The following is an 18,502-nucleotide window of genomic DNA, read 5'->3' as shown; positions in this document are numbered from 1 at the left end:
TGCGGCCTCCAGCCTCCCACGCCCTCCACGCCAGCCAGCCACCGCTGCCCAGCTGCCCAACTGCTGCCCTCCTCCAAGCTTCTCTCCTTTCTCCCCTCCCAGAGCCTCCCTGAGAACCGATGTGCACACCACCCTCCCCAGCTTTCCCCCACTTGCTCCCGGTCACTGGGCCTCAGTGGTCAGGCACACACAGAGGGACGCAGTCAAGAGGCTCAAGGGTTGGGACGATTCTGAATTGTTCTGCTTAGTCTTAGGGAACATATTTCCAGAAAAAGGCACAAGTTGAAACCCTTCTTTGACAGCCTTTTTCAAGAAACACACACTGTCCAGAGCACTGGTCCATCCTGATTCTAAGAGAGCGGCACAGCTCAGTGAGCCGAGAAATTAGCGAGTGTCCGTGGTACTCCAGGGAGCTGCCACCGTCTGTGGCTGTGACACCGCCCGGCCAGCCAAGGCCAGGCCACCCCCTGGGTGGTCATCACCAGCCTTGGTCTGTGCCCAAATTGGTTCCCTTGCTCTAAGGGCCAATCCATGTTGCTTTTGCTGACCTGAGGGAGGGCGGTGGGCACCAGACTATAGATCATCAGGCCGTGGGCCTCCCACCCCGGGAGAGCGAAAGCAGGACACCCAGCTTGTTGGCCTGGTGTCAGCATCTCGGACCTGGACCAGGGCCCCAGACAGACTGCACAGACGTTCAGAGAGGAAAATCCTGGACTGCCCTCAGTTACCGTGTCAGGGAGACTCCTCCATTTGTGCCACTTGAGAAAACGTTTCCTACAGAACTTTTCGAAAGCATTTTTTTGGCCTGATTTTAAAGTGTAGAAAATTCCCACTCTGCCATTATTTTACGGAAATCTGTGGGGCTCTCTAGTGACCCGCTGGACGTGGCGTGTCCCTGTGCCTGTGTGTCCCTCCACCCTGGCCTAGCTGTGCTGTTAGTGCCTGTTGCCCTGAGCACCCCAGGACCCTGAACAGGGAGCCCCACGCTCAGTCGGCCCTGCCCTCAAGCACAGCCACTGTCCCTGTGGGTCCCCAGGTGCCTGGAGAGGACGTGGACCGGAAGCCTGTGGGCGGGACAAAGATGGAGAAGGATATCCTGGCCCGCACGGTGGAGCGGCTGCGAGACGGTGTGATCCACAAGCAGGTGGTGTCAGGGCGCGAATTCAAAGGTTGCCCCTTCAACAGCAAGCCCAAGCTCATCCACTTCAAGGTGAGCCCGTGGGGGTCCCGGGTCACAGGAGGACACAGCACCAGTGATCTCGCCTGCGGCGGGGGGTGACTGTGCTCCTCCCCTTGGAGGGTCACACACCAGCCCCAGGAGGCCTCAGGAGGAAGGGATGTGGCTTCAGAGTGGCCTGTGGTGATAAGTGAGAATGAGGACAGTGGGGACGTGGGTGCTCATTGGTCTCTGCAGGAGGGGAGGCTGCTGGGCTCTTGGGGTGTCACGCCAGCACTGGACCCGACGCCTGGAGCCCTCCTGGCCCGCTCCCACTGTGGTCCTCTGGGGCGGCTCCTACAAGCCAGGCCCCCTCGCCCTGTACCCCTCATAGACAGGCAGCTGGGAAGCGTCCCCTCTTGTGGGGCGGCCATCAGGCCATCACGCTTATCACTGCGTGACTGCCCCTCTTCCGGGCAGCATGTGAGGGGGTGCCCCCCTCGGGCACATGCCGGAGAGGCCACCAGGAAGCTCTGAATGACAACCTCTGCCTTCCTAGGACTTTGACGTTGGCAAGGTGTACAAGGAGAAGGTCACGTTGGTCAACGCCACCTACACGATTAACTACTGCAAGCTGGTGGGCGTGGAGCAGCACCTCCAGGACTTCGTCCACATCGAGTGAGCGGGTGGGCAGGCGGGCGTCTCTGTGGCGGGTCCAGTCGCGCTCAGACCACGGCTCCCCAAGGATGTCACCGGCCCGGCCCGCCCCTCTGCGTTACCTGGCTGTCCTTGGGGTCCCATCTTTGGTGCCCTGTGTGTCACTGCTGTGTGGTGTGCACTGGTTTTCTCAGGCCCTCTTAGAACTCACATGCATCCAGGTCTGAGGATTCAGAGCTCGTGCTAGAAATTCTCTGGGGAGCTCCTTCAGTCACCCGGGCTCCACACCAAGTCCTGCAGACACCCTGAGTCTCCCTGGAGACTGGGCCCTGTCTCTGGATCTTTCGCTAAAAGTGGGGTGGGCTCAGTTCCAGCTCCCACCACTCACATTGGTATTAAAACCCTGGGTCCTTGGTTCCAGGCCTAGCACACATCCCCAGGGCAACCGTGGCCACTGCTCACCCCTCTGGAGTTGGCCCCTGGGGACTTTTCTCCTGTCTCCTTCCTTCTTCCCTCCCTCCCTCCCTCCTTTCCTCCCTCCCTTTTCCTTTCCTCCCTTCTACCCTTCCTCCTTTCCTCTTTCCCTCCCTCCTTCTGATTCTTCCTCCCTCCCTCCCTTCACTCATCCATTCACTTACTCAGCAGACATTCAGATGTCACTTGAGCACCTCCTGTGAGCTGGTACTGGGGGGCAGCAGGTTGCCGGCCCCCAGGACAGGCGGGAGGGAGGGAGTCCCAGCCAGCCCTGTCGTCCGTGGTGTGCGAGTGGCCACCTTCTGTGCAGTCACGTGTGTGCTGAGCACCTCTGTGCCCACAGTTTCGACCCCCCTGGTCCCATGTCAGCCGGGATGTCCTGCGAAGTGTTCGTCACCTTCAAGCCCATGGTGAGTGTCTCAGTTCCAAACCAGAGAATATAAAAGGGGACTTTTCTCACTATTGTGAGCAGGTGACATTGGGTCCCTGCTGCTCCTCGGGCTCTGGACGCATGGCCTCTCGTTTGCTGTGTTATTCACAGGCAGCTGGCAGGTGTGAGCTGTGTGTGCCCTTGGGTCTGAATGGTGTGTTAGGGTTCCCACAGGCCCTGCCGGTTGGTGTGCCACCCTGCTGGCCACATTCTACTGACCCCTCCCTCTGGGGCCACCAGAGCTTGGCAGGCGGCAGGTGGGCCCAGGCCCAGGCTGTGGTTACATAGACGTCGCATGTGTCACTGGGTAAAGTTACAAATGTTCATGGTGGTTGGGTTGTCCTTTTTTTTTTTAGATAAACAAAGATCTGGAAGGAAGTGTCTTGTTTCTGGCTCAGACTGGCAGATTTTCTGTCCCACTGAAGTGTTCAACAAAGAAATGTTCTGTAAGTTCTAAGACATAACATTTTTCGGGCTGTCCCTGTTGGGCACCTTGTTTTGGGGTGTGCGTCCTGGAGTGAGGGTGGAGGGACCAGGGCCAGGTCTCCACCAGGCTTCCGTCCCAGCCGAGCTCAGGTCCCCAGTAAACGCAACAAACCCTTCCCAGGGCACAGCGCGGACTGCAGGCCCCAGTCAGAGGCGACGCTGGGGCTCGCGTGGAGGCTCTGGCCTTCGCAGCCCTGTGGTGTCCCCTGATTTTCTTTTAACTGCAGTCACCATGCCGTGCGTCACAGCCCCTGAACCTACTTGTCTTGTTGCTGGAAGTTTGTGCCTTTTGACCCCTTTCCCTCCTGTTGCCCACCCCCACCCTCCGCCAGCAATGACCAACTTGTTCTCTGTATCTGGGTCCCGGTTGAGATCCTACCTAAAGCGGGATTTTGTCATCCTGACATGGTTTTTGTCATCCTCTGTCTGACTTTTCTCACTCGGCTCAGTATATCCCATTGTATGTACGTACCACATTTTCCTTATCCAGTCGTCTGCCAAGAGGCAGTTAGGTGCTCTCCATGTCTTGGCCGTTGGAAACAACACTGCAGTGAACATGGGGGTACAGACGTGTCTTGAAGATATCGATTTCATTTCCTCTCGATAAACACCCATTTGTGGAATTGCTGGGTCATATGGCAGCTTTATTTATTAATTTTTTAATAATGATTTTTTCCCCCTTTCTCCCGCCTCCCCGCCACCACTCCGGTTCAAGCTGTTGTTTCTCAGTCTAGTTGTGTAAGACACAGCTCCCTGACCCATGCTGGTATTATGAGCCTTGCGCTCCCCCCACCGGCTGAGGCAGTCGGTCACCGGTCATCGGTCAGCCTCTCACAGCAGCTCACGGCAGCTCTCGCAGGCTGCCGGCCACTCACACTGGCCACTGGCCACTCCTGGCAGCACATAGTAGCCCACGGCCGCACACGCTGACCTCTGGCTGCTCACGGCAGCCCAGCTCCAGGGAGAGCTGTTGTTCACAATCTTAGCTGTAGAGGGCGCAGCTCACTGGTCCCCTCCACCCCCCCTCGTGGGAATCGAACCGGCGACCTTGGCATTAGGCACACGATGCTCCAACTGCCTGAACCACCGGGCCGGGCAGCTTTATTTTTGTTAATAATTTCTTGAGGAACCTGCATACTGATTTCCATAGTGGCTGCACCAATCTGCAACCCCACCAGCAGTGCACAAAGGTCCCCTTTTCTCCACGTCCTCACCAATACCCGTTGTTTGTTGATTTATTGGTGATGTCATTCTGACAGGAGTGAGGTGGGATCTCACTGTGGTTCTGATTGCGTCTCCCTGGTGATGCGTGGCGTTGAGCATCTTTTTATGGACCTGTGGACGTCTGTGTGTCCTCTTGGGAGAAATGTCCGTTCAGGTCCCCGCCCGTTTTTATTTTGGATTGCTGGTTTTGTTATGGGGTTGAACGGGTTCTTCATGTGTTTTCGACGTTCGCACATGCTTGTCAGCACATGCTTCACGAATTTCCCCTGTTCCTTTGGCACCTCCTTCTCTGGTCTTGCTGTCCCTTTTCCTGAGTACAGCACTTCCAGCACTTCCAGTGAGAAGCAGAGGGTGGGCTCCTGTGGGCACTGCACACCCCCCACCTAGACTGTTGTCAGTATTTGCTTCGGCTGCTGTCCTGCCTCCTGTGGCCAATCCACTCCCAAGTAAATTAGCCATTTCGCGGTACTCACACCCCTTGTAAGACGATGACATTCGCCTCCAGAAACCACCATCTCGTAGTCCTCTAATTGGACTGGTCACACTTACCACACGATGCTGCTGTCAGATGGCTCCTAAATTCACAGCTTGTACCAGCAACCAGCTTGTGTCCCCTGGTCACAGGTGTGCAAGTCAGCTCTGGTTTGTCTGATCCAGGCGAGGCTTGTCTGGGCAGCTCTGTGTCCAGCTGCAGGTGAGCTAGGGGAGGGGATGGCTGCCGGCCTCTGAGGCAGCAGCTTCCCCAGCATGAGCTGCTCAGACAATGGGAGCCCACCTCAGCCTTCCTCATCTCACAGAGCAAGTCACGTGGCAATCCCTCCATCACTGGGGCAGAGATGCTGCCCCACGCGAGTGCAAAGCTGCAGAGCAAGACCACAGGGTGTGGGAAGGGACCGCACAGTCTGACGTTCTCCACTGAGGAAACTGACATCCCTAATCATCACCTGTTAGCCAGCCCACGTTCAAATGTGCCCAACTGTCCCCAAACCTCCTATTAGAACTGTTACTTTCTTAGGTAGGATACAATTAAGATCACACATTGTGTTTCATTATTACGTGCTTAAGTCGCCTTTTTTCTTCCTCAGGTTTTCATTGTGGTAAAATACACACAGCACAGAACTTACTGTCTTAGCCATTTTGAGTCCCCAGCTTGGTGCCATCACATGGCTGTCGCCGCCACCCACTGCAGACTCGTTTCATTTTGCAGAATGGAAACTGCCCCTATTAGACACTCGCTCCCAGCCCCGCCCGCAGCCCATGACACCGCCGTCTGCTAAGTGCCTTCTCTTCTGTAAGTGGCACGGTGTCTGTCCTTTTGTGACAAGCACAATGTCCTCAGGGTCCATCCTCACTGCAGCAAATGCCACCGTCTCCTTCCTTTTCAAGGCTGATTGAGACGAGGGCCGCGCGTCTGTCATTGTGCTGCTTGGTTTCCCTGAGCCGCTCAGCTTTCCTTGTCTCTCATTTCCTGCGTTACCGTCTCCTTTCGTGTTTGCTTGAGGCCTGTGTAGGGAAATGTTTAGGTTTCTTTCTCATTGCCCTTCACGTGCCTTCTGTATCCTGTTCTTTGTGGTGACCGTGGAGATTACTCATAACATCCTGAAGTTTTCACTCCCCGATTCGGATTTCTACGTAGCAGTGTAACCTCACTGGCTGCAGGACCTCCGCTCCGCACAGCCCTGTCCCACCCCTTTCAGTTGTCGGCGTCACAGAATGACATCTTTATAACTTGTGTGTCCAATGACATAAGCTAACAGTTTTCAAAAGCGTGTTAGTCTCTCAGTCATGTAGGAAACAACGTGGGGTGGCAAACGTGTTACAGTAACACCGGCTTTCATAGCTGCCGGCTGCTTGCTTTCCTGAGATGGTTACTTCTTCACACTGCCTCTCATTTCCCCCTGCAGGCTCCCTGAGCATGTCCACAGGGCGGCTCTGGTGGCCACGACCTCCTCAGCTTTTGTTTATCTGGGACGGTCTTAATTTCTCGCTCACTTTTGAAGGGCAGGAAGTAGTTTATCCAGGGCTGCTCTGTGTCCAGCTGAATCTCACGGGCTCCATCAGGAACGGGAAGAGGGGAGGATGCCCAGAGGGCCCCAGTGCAGCCTCCCGCCACCAGACATGCACCTGTGCTTTTTTCTCAGCCACACACGTCAGCCCCCTCCCAGTGCAGCACCCCAGGGCCACCAGGCACTGCGTCCAGCTCAGCTTCTCTGGAGGAGTGGCTCTCCCATCCTGTCTCCATGTGGCTTCTCAAAGTCTGGTGACCCACAACTGGGAGACAGGTCACCTGCCCACCTACCCTCTGGACACATTCACATCACACACTCCCACACACACCACACAATGCACTCACTCATCCACACGCACTCACACCCACATGCATACACACTTTCTGATTTTAGTAACGTGAGTCTTTTTTCCTCAGTCCATCTAGCTAAAGGCTTGTCAATTTTGTTGATCTTTTCATTGATTTTCTCTATTGTTTTTCTGTGGTCTATTTCATTTCTCTTTGCTCTAGTCTGTATTATGTCCTTCCTCTGGAAGCTTTGGTTTAGTTTGTTCTTCTTTTCCTAGTTCTTTAAGTGGTAAAGTTAGGTTGCTGACCTGAGATGTTTCTTGTTTTTTAATGTCAGCATTTACAGCTGCTAGCCCCGTTTTCTCTGCACCCTGGAAGTTTTGGTGTGTTGTGTCTCGTTTTCATTTGTCTCTAAGTATGTTTTTATTTCTCTTGTGATTTCTTCTTTGGTCCATTGGTTGTTTAAGATATGTTAGTTTTTACAATTTCGTGAATTGTCCAGTTTTCCTTCTGTTACTGACGTCTGACTTGCTCCTGCTGTGGTCGGAGAAGGTACTTTGCATGAGATCCATCTTTTTAGTCTATTGAGAGTTAATTTGAGGCCTCTTAGTGGTCTCTCCTGGAAAACGTGCCACGTGCCCCCGAGAAGGGTGTTCGGGGTGCAGTGCTCTGTGTCTGTCTGCTGGATGGCATTGGGCTGCGGGTAGTCCTGGCCGTCCGCGTCCTTACTCAGCTCCTGTCTGGGGTTCTGTCCAGTCTTGTGAGAGGAGTGTTGTAGACCTGTCTGTTCCACCCTTCAGCTCTGTCTGGTTTTGCTTCATGTATTTTAATGGTTTGTCATTAGGTGCATAAATGTTTATAATTGTTATGTCTTCTCGCTGTGTTGACCTTTTATTATTATTCAACCACTGATCCTTCATCGCCGTAGCTTAAAGGATCTAAAGGAACTAAGAAGCCGTAGTTCTACCGTTTCCAGAGTGTCACAGTTGGAACCACACAACACGTAGCCTTCTCAGACTGGCTTCTCTCACTCAGCGATAGGCACTTAAGTCTCCTCCATGTCCTTTCAGGGCTCGACAGCTCATTCTCTTCAGTTGGTTTCATGTTTTAGACATGGGACTCAGGTGCTCCCCATGGTCACAGGCTGCAGTTTCTACGCTGAGGGTTGTGTCCCTGGGTGTGCAGAGGCCCTGCTGCTCTCGCCTGCGGCCAGATACAGCCGCACCCCTGAGCAAGAGGAAGGGCAGGGTTGCCCATGTGCCCTCAGGGCTGTGGGTGACAGGTGGGAGGGGGCTTTGCTGTGGACCTGGCACATCCATCACCCTGCTCACGCCCGGTCCACTGGCAGCTGTCCCTTGACAAGGAGCTCATCGACTTTGGCAGCTACGTGGTGGGGGAGACGGCGTCCCGCGTCATCACACTGACCAACGTCGGGGGCTTGGGCACCACATTCAAGTTTCTGCCGGCATCAGAGGCCTGTGACATGGACACCTCCCCGTCGGTCAGGATAATCGTGAGTGTCGACCACGGCTTCTGAGCAAGGGTGTGGCGGCCCCAGGACACAGTCCCAAGAGTGGCGTGAGTGATGATGCCCAGCAGTGACCCCCGTGGGGCGGGGGGGTGGGTCGTCCTAGTCGGTCCAGGTAGAGACATCGGTCTCTAAGGAGGACATGGAGCCACCAGGCCACAGGCACAGTGGCAACAGCACACTGTCCCGTCTCGAGCGTGTGGTGACAAAACAGTGGCCAAGAGCTCCAGGCCTGAGAGCCCCAGGCCGCCCACCCCCACCCCAGCCCCACTGGTGGCCTCGAAAGTCCCAGCTTGGAAGTGGGTGGCCTGAAAACCATGGGTGGACCCTTCCCAACGTGGGCCTTGGTCCTTCATGGGGAGGCGGTGCCAGTATGCCACAGAATGGAAATGGCCGCAGAGCACCATGGGGGACCCTGTCCGGCACAGCCAGCACCCCTGGGGGTCACTTGGGGGTGAGGATGAGTGAGAGAAACTTGGCCTTTTTTAACACAAGTCCAAAGTAGTCAAAACTAATTGCCTTGTGGCTCTGTCCACTGCGGTGAGGGGACTCAGCAAAGGTCCTGGACGGGTCTCCCCAGAGAAGGACGGGATGGGGGTCCCCACACCATCGGTGTGGAGCCATCCCAGCCAAGCAGGTCTGGGCTGTCAGGTGGGAGAGGCGGACTGAAACCGCCAGCAAAGGCGGCCTGTTCTCTTTTCAGAGCAACACCCTCACATACGACGATAGAGGTTTTTACGAAAAACTCATCTCCAGTTTCTCTGAGCAGCAGCTGGACGGCAACGGGTCCTCCGCGGTGGACATGCCCAGCCAGAGGTTGCAGGACGAGGGGCACCCCACAGGTGAGATGGGTGGCAGGGTCCGAGGGCCCAGGGCTGCCCCCTGGCGCCCCCAGCACCTGCCCATCTCCCCCAGGCTCTGATGCGTCCGCATGGGGCCAGTGGGTGGATGGGCAGCATTTTTCCAGGAATATGGTTCTAAGTGACAGTAAATGGTAACTAGCCATATATTCACATAGATGCTGGCAGAGGTGGGATTGAGGTCCACATCTGTGTTTAAGGGGCAGGAGACACAGCAACTCCCCAGCTTTGGACCTCCAGGCTGGCCTCAGGGTTGTCCTCCTGCTACCCTGGAAGGTCCTTGTTGGGACATTGAGGAGCCCTGACCCTGGGGTGCCGCAGCCGTGGGATGGAGGGAGGGGAGGGAAGGGCAGGAATGCTGGGGCTGCTGACGGGTCTCGGAGGCACCAGCTGCCCGGGCCGCCCTGAATTCTGTGGACAGAGGGCAGCTGCGACAGGAGCATGGCCGGAAGGACGCGGGTCCCAGCTGCACCGGCACTCTGTGTGGCGCGGTCTCCGCTTCCTTGCCTCCCTCCAGTGCCCCGTCCTTGTGCCTGGGGCCACAATGGGCAGCAGTGTTTGCTGCGTTCCAGGCTTTGTGTGACCGTGAACTCAGGGGCCTCCTTCTGTGAGTTCAGTGCTCAGCGTGGAGCTCTGGGCTGGACGGGGCTGGTCCACGCTGCTGGTGAGCCTTCCTCACTGTCGGCTCCCGGATGGCGGCTCCGGTCAGGGTCACGTCAGCTGCCCCTGGGGTATTGCAGGGCCACCCGTCCCCACGTGTGCGCTCCACACGCCAGTGTAGTTTCGCTTCTATTAGCTCCTGTCAAGTTCTTTTTTGACATGGTGGTGCCATCCACACTCCACCAGCAGCGTCCGAGAGGGTGCTGCCCGGCGGCCCTGGCCACACCTGGTGCTTCTGTTTTCTTTCCTCTTGTGTCGGGAGATACCCGACAGTTTGCCACCTACTTTTCTATAGAGTTGCTTGTGTTTTTCGTATGTTTTCCTACGAGGGTCTCAGATGCTGGACACTTGCACTTGGTCGGTGGTGCAGCCAGGACCGTCTCCCAGCCTCCTTGTGCCGTTCGTCGGCTCTTCTTACACCAAAGCTTTCGTTGTAGTGTTTGCAAATCTCCCCCTCGTTCCCGTTCAGGTTTGTGCCTCGTGTGTCTTTGCAGTACATTTTTCCTATCCCACGGTCAGGAAAACGTGGACATGCTTTATGTCTGGGTCTCCAGCCCACGTGAAGGTTGCCGGTGTGGTGTCAGGTGCGTCCAGGCTCTTTTTACCACATGGACATCCAGCTGCTTGTGCAACGTGCGTTGAAAAGACTTTCCTTTTCCCATCAGACTGACTTGTTATCTTTCTCAAAAATCAGTTTTCTGTGTAGCAGTGAATTGTAAGTGTGGGTAACATTTCCGGCCTCCCTGTCCTGAGGGGTTGATCCATTCATCTGTCCTATGCTGGTACCACACTGTTGGATTTTTACAGCTTTAGATTAAGTCTTCAAGCCACATAGTGTTAGTTCCTTAGCTGTTTATTTTCCTAGATATTTGCTTTGGATATTTTAGGTACTTTGCATTTCCATATGAATTTTAGAAATAGCTTCTTGATATCTCAAAAAAAAAAAGAAAGTATTGGTACAGCATTGAGTCTGTAGATCAATTTGGGGAAAAATGACATTTTAACAATTTTGAGTCTTGCAATCCATAAACATGGATGTCTCCCCATTTAGTTAGGTCTTCTTTAATTGTTTTCAGCAATGTTTTGTAGTTTATAGTATAGAGGTTTTAAAGATTTGGGGTCCGTTTATCTAGTCTGACAATCTTTGACTTTTTCCAGAGTATTCAGTCTATTTACATTTATTGTAACTCTCAATATAGTTGCGTTTATTTCTACCATCTTATGTTGTGACTTGTGTTGGTCCTGCCTTTTTCTTTTCTTTTCTTTTTTTCTGATCTCATTTTCCGACCTTTTCCCCCCTCTGCTTCTTTTCCTCTCCACTGATTAGACAGCCCCCTGGTCTTCGAAGTAGCCTCAAAACAGGAGCCACACCCTTCTACAACTTTTACTGGCAGCCTTGCTAGAGGTGGATCCGTCTCACCCGGGGTCTTGTAAATCCCACAAATGTCTGGCATGAATGCAGGACATAGGGGTAGATGGAGCCTGCTTATTACTTTGAAAAACATCACAAAGGAATAAGATCAAGTAGATTTGAAAATCAACCAAATAAAACTCCCAGAAGTAAGAATATGATCATTGACAATGGAACCCCAACCCATGGGTTAAACTGCAGAGTAGACATTGCTGAAGAGAAAATCAGTGAACTAGAAGATAGACCCAGGAAATGTTCTGAATGCAAGCAAAGAGACAGATGGAAACATGAAAGAAATGGTACAAACGGTGGAGGACAGGATTAGGAGATTGAACTTGTCTACTGGGAAAGGCACATAAATGCTCACTAAGAATTTTCTAAAATGTTGAAATATGTCTGAACTCACATCCAGGAAGTCGGTGAGTATCCACTCTATCACTGACAGAATGGAACCAACGCCTGGAGAAGATAACACTGGACATACAATTAAATAAAACTTTCCTAATCGTTAATGGGCCTGACTCTAGAATTTATGAAAGCTCACCATGTTCCTAGCAAACGGATTAATGCAGCTCCTCCCTAGGACACCAAGGGACCCCAGCCACCACTCATGCAGGATGAAGCACCTGGCCCCAGGCTCAGGTCCAGACTGTCAGGGTGGTTACTCCTGAAGCAGACAAGGTCTCCTTGCTCCTCCCCTGCCCAGGTGACAGTCATGGCCTCTGGGCAGGGTGACAAGTCCACCGAGTTGCAGGAGCCCAGAACTGGGGGCTTGCTATCTTTCCTACCTCAGCCCCAGAAGTGGGGCACAGCCCTGGAGGGTAATAATTTGGCCACATGGGTGCCCAGGGTACTGAGCCTGGGGCTGTCCATGGAAGCTCAGCCCGGCAGGTATGCAGAGGCCAGAGAATGACTTTGGCCTCTCCTATCAAATTTTGCCTGTCTATGTGCAAAGTCAACAGAAAGACCTTCCCAGACAAGAGGAAACAGCATCTGCTTTTAGGGGCCTTTCTGGTTCTTGAGGTGCTCCCCTGAACCATAAGGGATGAGTCAGAATCCACAGCCCACCAGTGGGGAAGTGATGGTTGGAACATGCTGGCAGCACATACACAGGCAAAATTAAGTCTCTGTGAAAGACTAGGCTATGAAATTTGATTATAAAATAAGTTCTTGAAAGATAATATTGTTTAAGTTTTTAGGACTTAGCTCCACTACGTCACTAGAAAATGGGGGGCATCAGCGGGGAGAACCCCCCCCCCCGCAGTGTCTGCCCTCCGGATCGCGGGGAGCCGGCTGCCCCCTCCCTAGGCCCTGGGCTCGGCCCCTGCCCCCAGGGCACAGTCCTGCAGCCTCTCTTCTCTGCACTGGCGTCTTTCTTTCTCCACCTGGCGTTCTCATCAGACAGCATTCTGCTGGTTCCTCATCTTCACACGGAGCCCCTTTTGACACCACTTTCCTGTCTCCTCCTGTTTCAAAGCAAACGCCAAAGGGCTGACTGCCACTCTGTCCACTCTTCTCTCCATCCTCACTGCACTCAGACTCCGACCTTCAGGCCACTGCACCTCCCAGGGGGCGAGCTCTGCTCCCCCACCCGACCTCCCCTCACTAGGGCTTTGGGCAGATCCCGCCCCCGTCCCAACCCAGCTTCCTGCTTCCAGGGCTGGCAGCCCACACACATAGAGCAGGTAATCTGGGAGATGGAGGGGCCAGGTCACGCCCTGACACCCCAGCTCCCCAGTGGCCCCATGGCTCCAGGAGGACGGCTCGGGGTGGGGGTGACTGTATCTCAGGTGGGTCTGGGCACAGCTGCCCCCCCCGCCCGGCCATTCTTCACATGTGAAGCCCCTTCTCTTCCAGAATCAGCCACCACCATAACCATGCCCCCCAAAGAGGAATTAACGGAGATCTCCCTGGGAAAGGTCAGTGAGGCCCCCCTGCCCCACAGCCCACCTTCCTCCAGCCGCAGCCTCTGACCTGCTGAGCCACCTCCCCCAGGTGGCCCTTCCATTTGACGAGAGCTGGACCAGACTTATCTGGCCACTGGACTTGAAGCCTCCAGGCAGCCAGCAGTCTGGCCTGCATCCGCCAGCCCCATCCCAAGCTGGGGTCTGCCGGGACCACAGCAGCAGTGGCGGTTTCCTGGGTGCAGGCCTCCCGGCCAGTGTCGTGGGCAGGGGAGGGTGCACCCAGAAGGACTGGGGGTCACTGAGGAGAGCAGTGCACACACGGGAGGGGGAGCCTTTGGGGAGGGGTTCAGGCGGCCCTTTGCCTCTTCCCCTCGGCTGGGGTCCTGGACAGTAAGTCCTCACAGGGCAGGGCCAGGCTTGGGACCAGTGTCTGTGGCCAGGAGGACATCCGAGGAACATGGGTCCTGCCACCACTGAGGCTTGCAGTGAAACATCCCATGGTGGGGACAGTGGGAAGTGCCTTCATACACAGGAAGCCTGACTGGCTCTATGGCCCCTGTTTCCTGAGCAGATAACAGAGGGTGAGATTAGACCCTTCAGCACCATCAAGGTGCCCATCATCTTCTCGCCGGTCATCCCAGGAGCCATCCAGAGCAGCTTCAAGGTCATGTTTAAGAACCAGCAGTGCCCTACGGTGAGTGTCCCACAGTGAGTGCCCCACAGTGAGTGTCCCACAGTGAGTGCCCTACGGTGAGTGCCCCATAGTGAGTGTCCCACAGTGAGTGCCCCACAGTGAGTGTCCCACAGTGAGTGCCCTACAGGGAGTGTCCCATAGCCACTTAACACACATGGTCACTGGGGCACAGACCCTTCCCTGGGCACAGGGTCCCCACAGCTCTGCATCCCCCCCCACGATCATGAGGCGGCTGCCCAGGTCCTCCACATGGATGGCTAGTTGGTGGCACAGTGGTAACAACCACAGCCAACACACACACACAGCCATTGCTCTTAATCACTAGAAACGTCTTTCTTTATTTTCGAGTAGTTAAAATTTTTATTCATTACTTTTTATCATTTATTTATAAGTTTATTATGCTCAGAGATTATGATCTGCAAACTCTTTTTTTATTGTGTTAAAGTTTTCTTTGTGACCAAAGGCAGGGTTGATTTTATAAATGTGACATCTGCTTATGAAGACGGTGTATTAGCTCACGAGCTGGAAACAAGTTTAGTAACTGGATTACTCACATTATCTGTGCCCTCCCTGTTCCTTCCCCATGTCAACCTTCCATTACGATTATAGTTTTGAGACATTCTCCCTACATTTCCAACTGATGGGCTTCCTACAGCTGCTTTGTAGTTTGGTACATGAGGGTTTGTAGTTGTTTTCTTATCATGAACTGTGCCTTTCGCCAGAGCCAGACTTCCTCTTTATCCTGCTGCTTGCATTACCTGGAAATTCCAGCTGATCTGAGGATAACAACAAGCCCATGCCTTCTTTCCTCGCGCTGGCAATTGCCTCTTTCCCCCCCCCCCCCCGTAGGCATCTTTTTGTCTTATCACTTTGCATTTTTCAAGGAGTCAGGTTTTGTCTGTCAATCTGACTCACGTTCTCCACCTCCGGTGGGAGAATGTAGTGTGTACACACAGCATAATAACCAGTAGTTTCACCCCTTCCATCTCGGTCTATGTTCACTATTTATTTTTTGATGTTGTTCCCTCTTTTTCAGTTTTCTCGTTTTCATTGGTTTGATCAAGTTGTTATTTATTCTGTTCTATCCCTTCATTTGGAAAGTCTTTCCAAGAACAGTTTCCTCCCCTTTCCCAGCCCTCAAATCCCACATGACTTTCTATTTCTTATTGGAAGGAGGAGAACCCTCCACGATGGCCTGTGTCCCTGGTGAGGCTCCCCCAGTATTGTCGTTTGACCAAAACAAAATGCAACTTGGAGCCCCTTTTATTTACCCGCTTTCTTGGCCCTCAATGCCTGGGTTTCCTTCAACTATCATTAGAACTACTAGAATCTCCTCCAGCTACCACCTGGCCCCCACCACCTTGGGAATTCTTACCTGACACCCACGGCTCCAGGAAGGTGGCTGTCTCCATCCAGGTCTGACGTGACCATGGCTGTCGTGCATTTGTGCTCAGCACCTTTCCTCTCCCTTCTTCTCCCCACCCAGAACCTCTGCTCCGCGTGTGTCCCGTAAAGAAATGATGCAACAGCCCACAATACACCACACTGCTCCAAAATTTCCATAGCACCCCACAGGACCCCACAGGACCCCACAGGACCCCACATCACCGCACAGGACCCCACACTGCCCCACAGGACCCCACAGGACCCCACAGGACCCCACAGGACCCCATAGCACCCCACAGGACCCCACAGGACCCCACATCACCGCACAGGACCCCACACTGCCCCACAGGACCCCACAGGACCCCACAGGACCCCACAGGACCCCATAGGACCCCACAGGACCCCACACTGCCCCACAGGACCCCACAGGACCCCACAGGACCCCATAGCACCCCACAGGACCCCACAGGACCCCACATCACCGCACAGGACCCCACACTGCCCCACAGGACCCCACAGGACCCCACAGGACCCCATAGGACCCCACAGGACCCCACAGGACCCCATAGGACCCCACAGGACCCCACACTGCCCCACAGGACCCCACACTGCCCCACAGGACCCCACAGGACCCCACAGGACCCCATAGCACCCCACAGGACCCCACAGGACCCCACATCACCGCACAGGACCCCACACTGCCCCACAGGACCCCACAGGACCCCACAGGACCCCACAGGACCCCATAGGACCCCACAGGACCCCACACTGCCCCACAGGACCCCACACTGCCCCACAGGACCCCACAGGACCCCACAGGACCCCATAGCACCCCACAGGACCCCACAGGACCCCACATCACCGCACAGGACCCCACACTGCCCCACAGGACCCCATTAGGACTCCACATCACCGCACAGGACCCCACACTGCCCACAGGACCCCACAGGACTCCACATCACCGCACAGGACCCCACACTGCCCACAGGACCCCATAGCACCCCACAGGACCCCATAGCACCCCACAGGACCCCACAGGACCCCACATCACCGCACAGGACCCCACACTACCCACAGGACCCCATAGGACCCCACAGGACCCCACAGGACCCCACAGGACCCCACATCACCGCACAGGACCCCACACTGCCCACAGGACCCCACAGGACCCCACAGGACCCCACACTGCCCCACAGGACCCCATAGGACTCCACATCACCGCACAGGACCCCACACTGCCCACAGGACCCCGCAGTGGTGACAGGAAGGAACAAAAACCAGAACTTAGTGACCAGTGTGCTTAGAGAGGGTGCCCCAGCAGGGGCTGTGACCTTGGGTCACAGGAAGTGCCAGCCCAGCCCAGCCCATGGTGGTCCTGCCAGGGTGAACAGGGACAGGAAACACCCTGGTCACTCTCCTTTCTCCTCTGAGCCCCCCAACCGGAAGCAGGGTACACACTGTTAGTCTCGTGGGGTGGGGGTGGGGGTCTGGATTCTGAGTCCTGCCTGCCTGTCTTCTTGAGAGGGGCCCCTGGTGGCAGGTTCTGGCTTCTGTCCACCTGTAGAGTCCTCCCCTCCAGGGTCTGAGGAGGCTGCCCCAGTGCAGGCTGGCCCTTCCTGTCCCTGTCGCCATGACACGCCCAGGTCCTCCGTTCTTTCTCGTCTTGGCTGGACTCCTCCTTACATGGGGCTTCCTTCCGTTGCTGACAGCGCCGTCTGTTTCATGGACCCACTGGTATTTCCCCTGTGTCCTCCAAGTCTCGGCTCTTCCTTCAGTTTGGCATGTCCTGTGTCATCTGTTAACCTGCTTGCCTGGCCGCTGACTCAGGTGCTTTCTCGTCATCATCCGACAGAAGTGAGGAGCTGCTCCTGGACCTCCCAGGCCCTCTCTAGGCAGCAGCCCCCAGCTGTTGTTAACCGTTTACCAGCCCAGCATGGCCTCTAAGTGAGGTGGAGCGTCCCGACTCTCCCGGCAACTCCTCTTCCCTGGGTGTTTTATGTTTCTTCTGCCCAATTTCCTGTCTCTGGCCCCCAGAAATGGGTTGTATGTTTTGGCAACCCTGTAGCCAAAGATCTGGTGGCTCGCATGTCCCTAATGTCACAAGTCCTACAGGTTGTAGAAAGGGGAGCGGTCCCCACTTCAGTGCCCCCCACCCAGTCCTGTGGGCTGTCGGTCTAGAAAGGGTCGTCACCCCCAGTCTGAGGGGCTGCTGTGCACAGCTTCCCCTACAGGACACCCAGGAGCCACAAACTCCCAGGGCCCCGGACTCGGTTGGACTGGGAGAGGCAAGAATGGGGTCCACGGTGGAGGGGAGAGACTCGCCCCGCTCTCTCTTCCCAGTCCCATCGAGACTTCTGAGCTTCTGTTTGTATTAGCCGTGCAAGTTTCATGATGCATCCTCTCTGGGTGATGCATTATTCTGTAATGAACGGGTTTTCTTAAACAGCTATAAATGTTGGTAATTGTGAAGCTGCGTGAGGGGCACATAAGAGTCATTACGGTTATAGCTTCCTTTGTTTGGAAATTTTGATAATAAAAGGGAGTTTTTCCGTGGGACACTATGAAAAGTGCCAGGAGCCCAGAGCACGGCCTGTTTAGTTATCAACCTCCCATACTTGGAAGAGCTATGAAAGCGTGCCTGCTGGGTTCTGTGCTAACAGTGCTTTGCTGACGGAAACACGGTTGTGTTGTTGAATTCACACGTTCAAATGTAGTTGTATTTCCGAGCCGTCGGTGTTGCTGTTGACGTGCCGGTCTGGGTGCCGAGGCCCAGCGTGGACCTGAAGATATGCATGTACGACCGACTGTACCAGGACTCCATTGTCATCCACTCACGGTAAGCAGGGGCCCCGCCGTGTCCAGCTGCTGTCCTGAATCGCTGTGGACTCAAGGCCATGGCTGACAAAGGCCCCAGCAGCCATGGGTCTGGCAGGATCACCCACGGCTTTCTGAGGAGGAGACAGAAAGTTCTGGAAGGCTCTGGACCATGGCCCACAGTTCCCAGGCAGACCAGGAAGCGGCTCCCTCACCAAGCTGGGGCAGCCCTCTGCCTTTCTTCTTGTACCTTAGAGCTCACTCCACCTGTGGGGTGAGAAAACTGGGCTGTGATGAGGGGTCGTCCTCCTTGCCTGATCTGGTGGCAACTCAGGGTGAGCAGGGGAGGGGGAGAGCCTCACGTGGGAGAAGGGGGTCCAGGAGTGCCCAGGTGGGGGCGTGGCCTGGGTTAGGTGTGGCCTGGGCTGGGGTGTGGCCTGGGAGCTGGAGGCAATTGACTAGAAGCAGGCTTTCCACGTGATTGGTTGTGGGCACCCTTGGCTCTTCTGGCTGGTCCTG

At 55.1% G+C, this 18,502-nt stretch overlaps 1 protein-coding gene across 1 annotated transcript in view; it reads left to right on the top strand.

The window, feature by feature from the left end:
- CFAP74 (cilia and flagella associated protein 74) overlaps positions 1 to 18,502 on the top strand; it is a 58,440-nt gene that overhangs the window by 23,467 nt on the left and 16,471 nt on the right. Inside the window, exons 13-21 of the mRNA XM_033113278.1 lie at positions 1,037 to 1,210; positions 1,716 to 1,834; positions 2,631 to 2,697; positions 3,074 to 3,163; positions 8,072 to 8,236; positions 8,955 to 9,093; positions 13,040 to 13,101; positions 13,661 to 13,783; positions 17,884 to 18,005. Coding sequence (XP_032969169.1) covers positions 1,037 to 1,210; positions 1,716 to 1,834; positions 2,631 to 2,697; positions 3,074 to 3,163; positions 8,072 to 8,236; positions 8,955 to 9,093; positions 13,040 to 13,101; positions 13,661 to 13,783; positions 17,884 to 18,005 — 1,061 coding nt within the window. The remainder of the gene's footprint in view (positions 1 to 1,036; positions 1,211 to 1,715; positions 1,835 to 2,630; positions 2,698 to 3,073; positions 3,164 to 8,071; positions 8,237 to 8,954; positions 9,094 to 13,039; positions 13,102 to 13,660; positions 13,784 to 17,883; positions 18,006 to 18,502) is intronic.

The sequence above is a fragment of the Rhinolophus ferrumequinum genome, chromosome 9 (genome assembly GCF_004115265.2).
Source record: "Rhinolophus ferrumequinum isolate MPI-CBG mRhiFer1 chromosome 9, mRhiFer1_v1.p, whole genome shotgun sequence".
Lineage (NCBI taxonomy): Eukaryota > Metazoa > Chordata > Mammalia > Chiroptera > Rhinolophidae > Rhinolophus > Rhinolophus ferrumequinum.
Note: the sequence above shows the minus strand (reverse complement) of the source record. Positions and strands in the feature narration are given on the sequence as shown.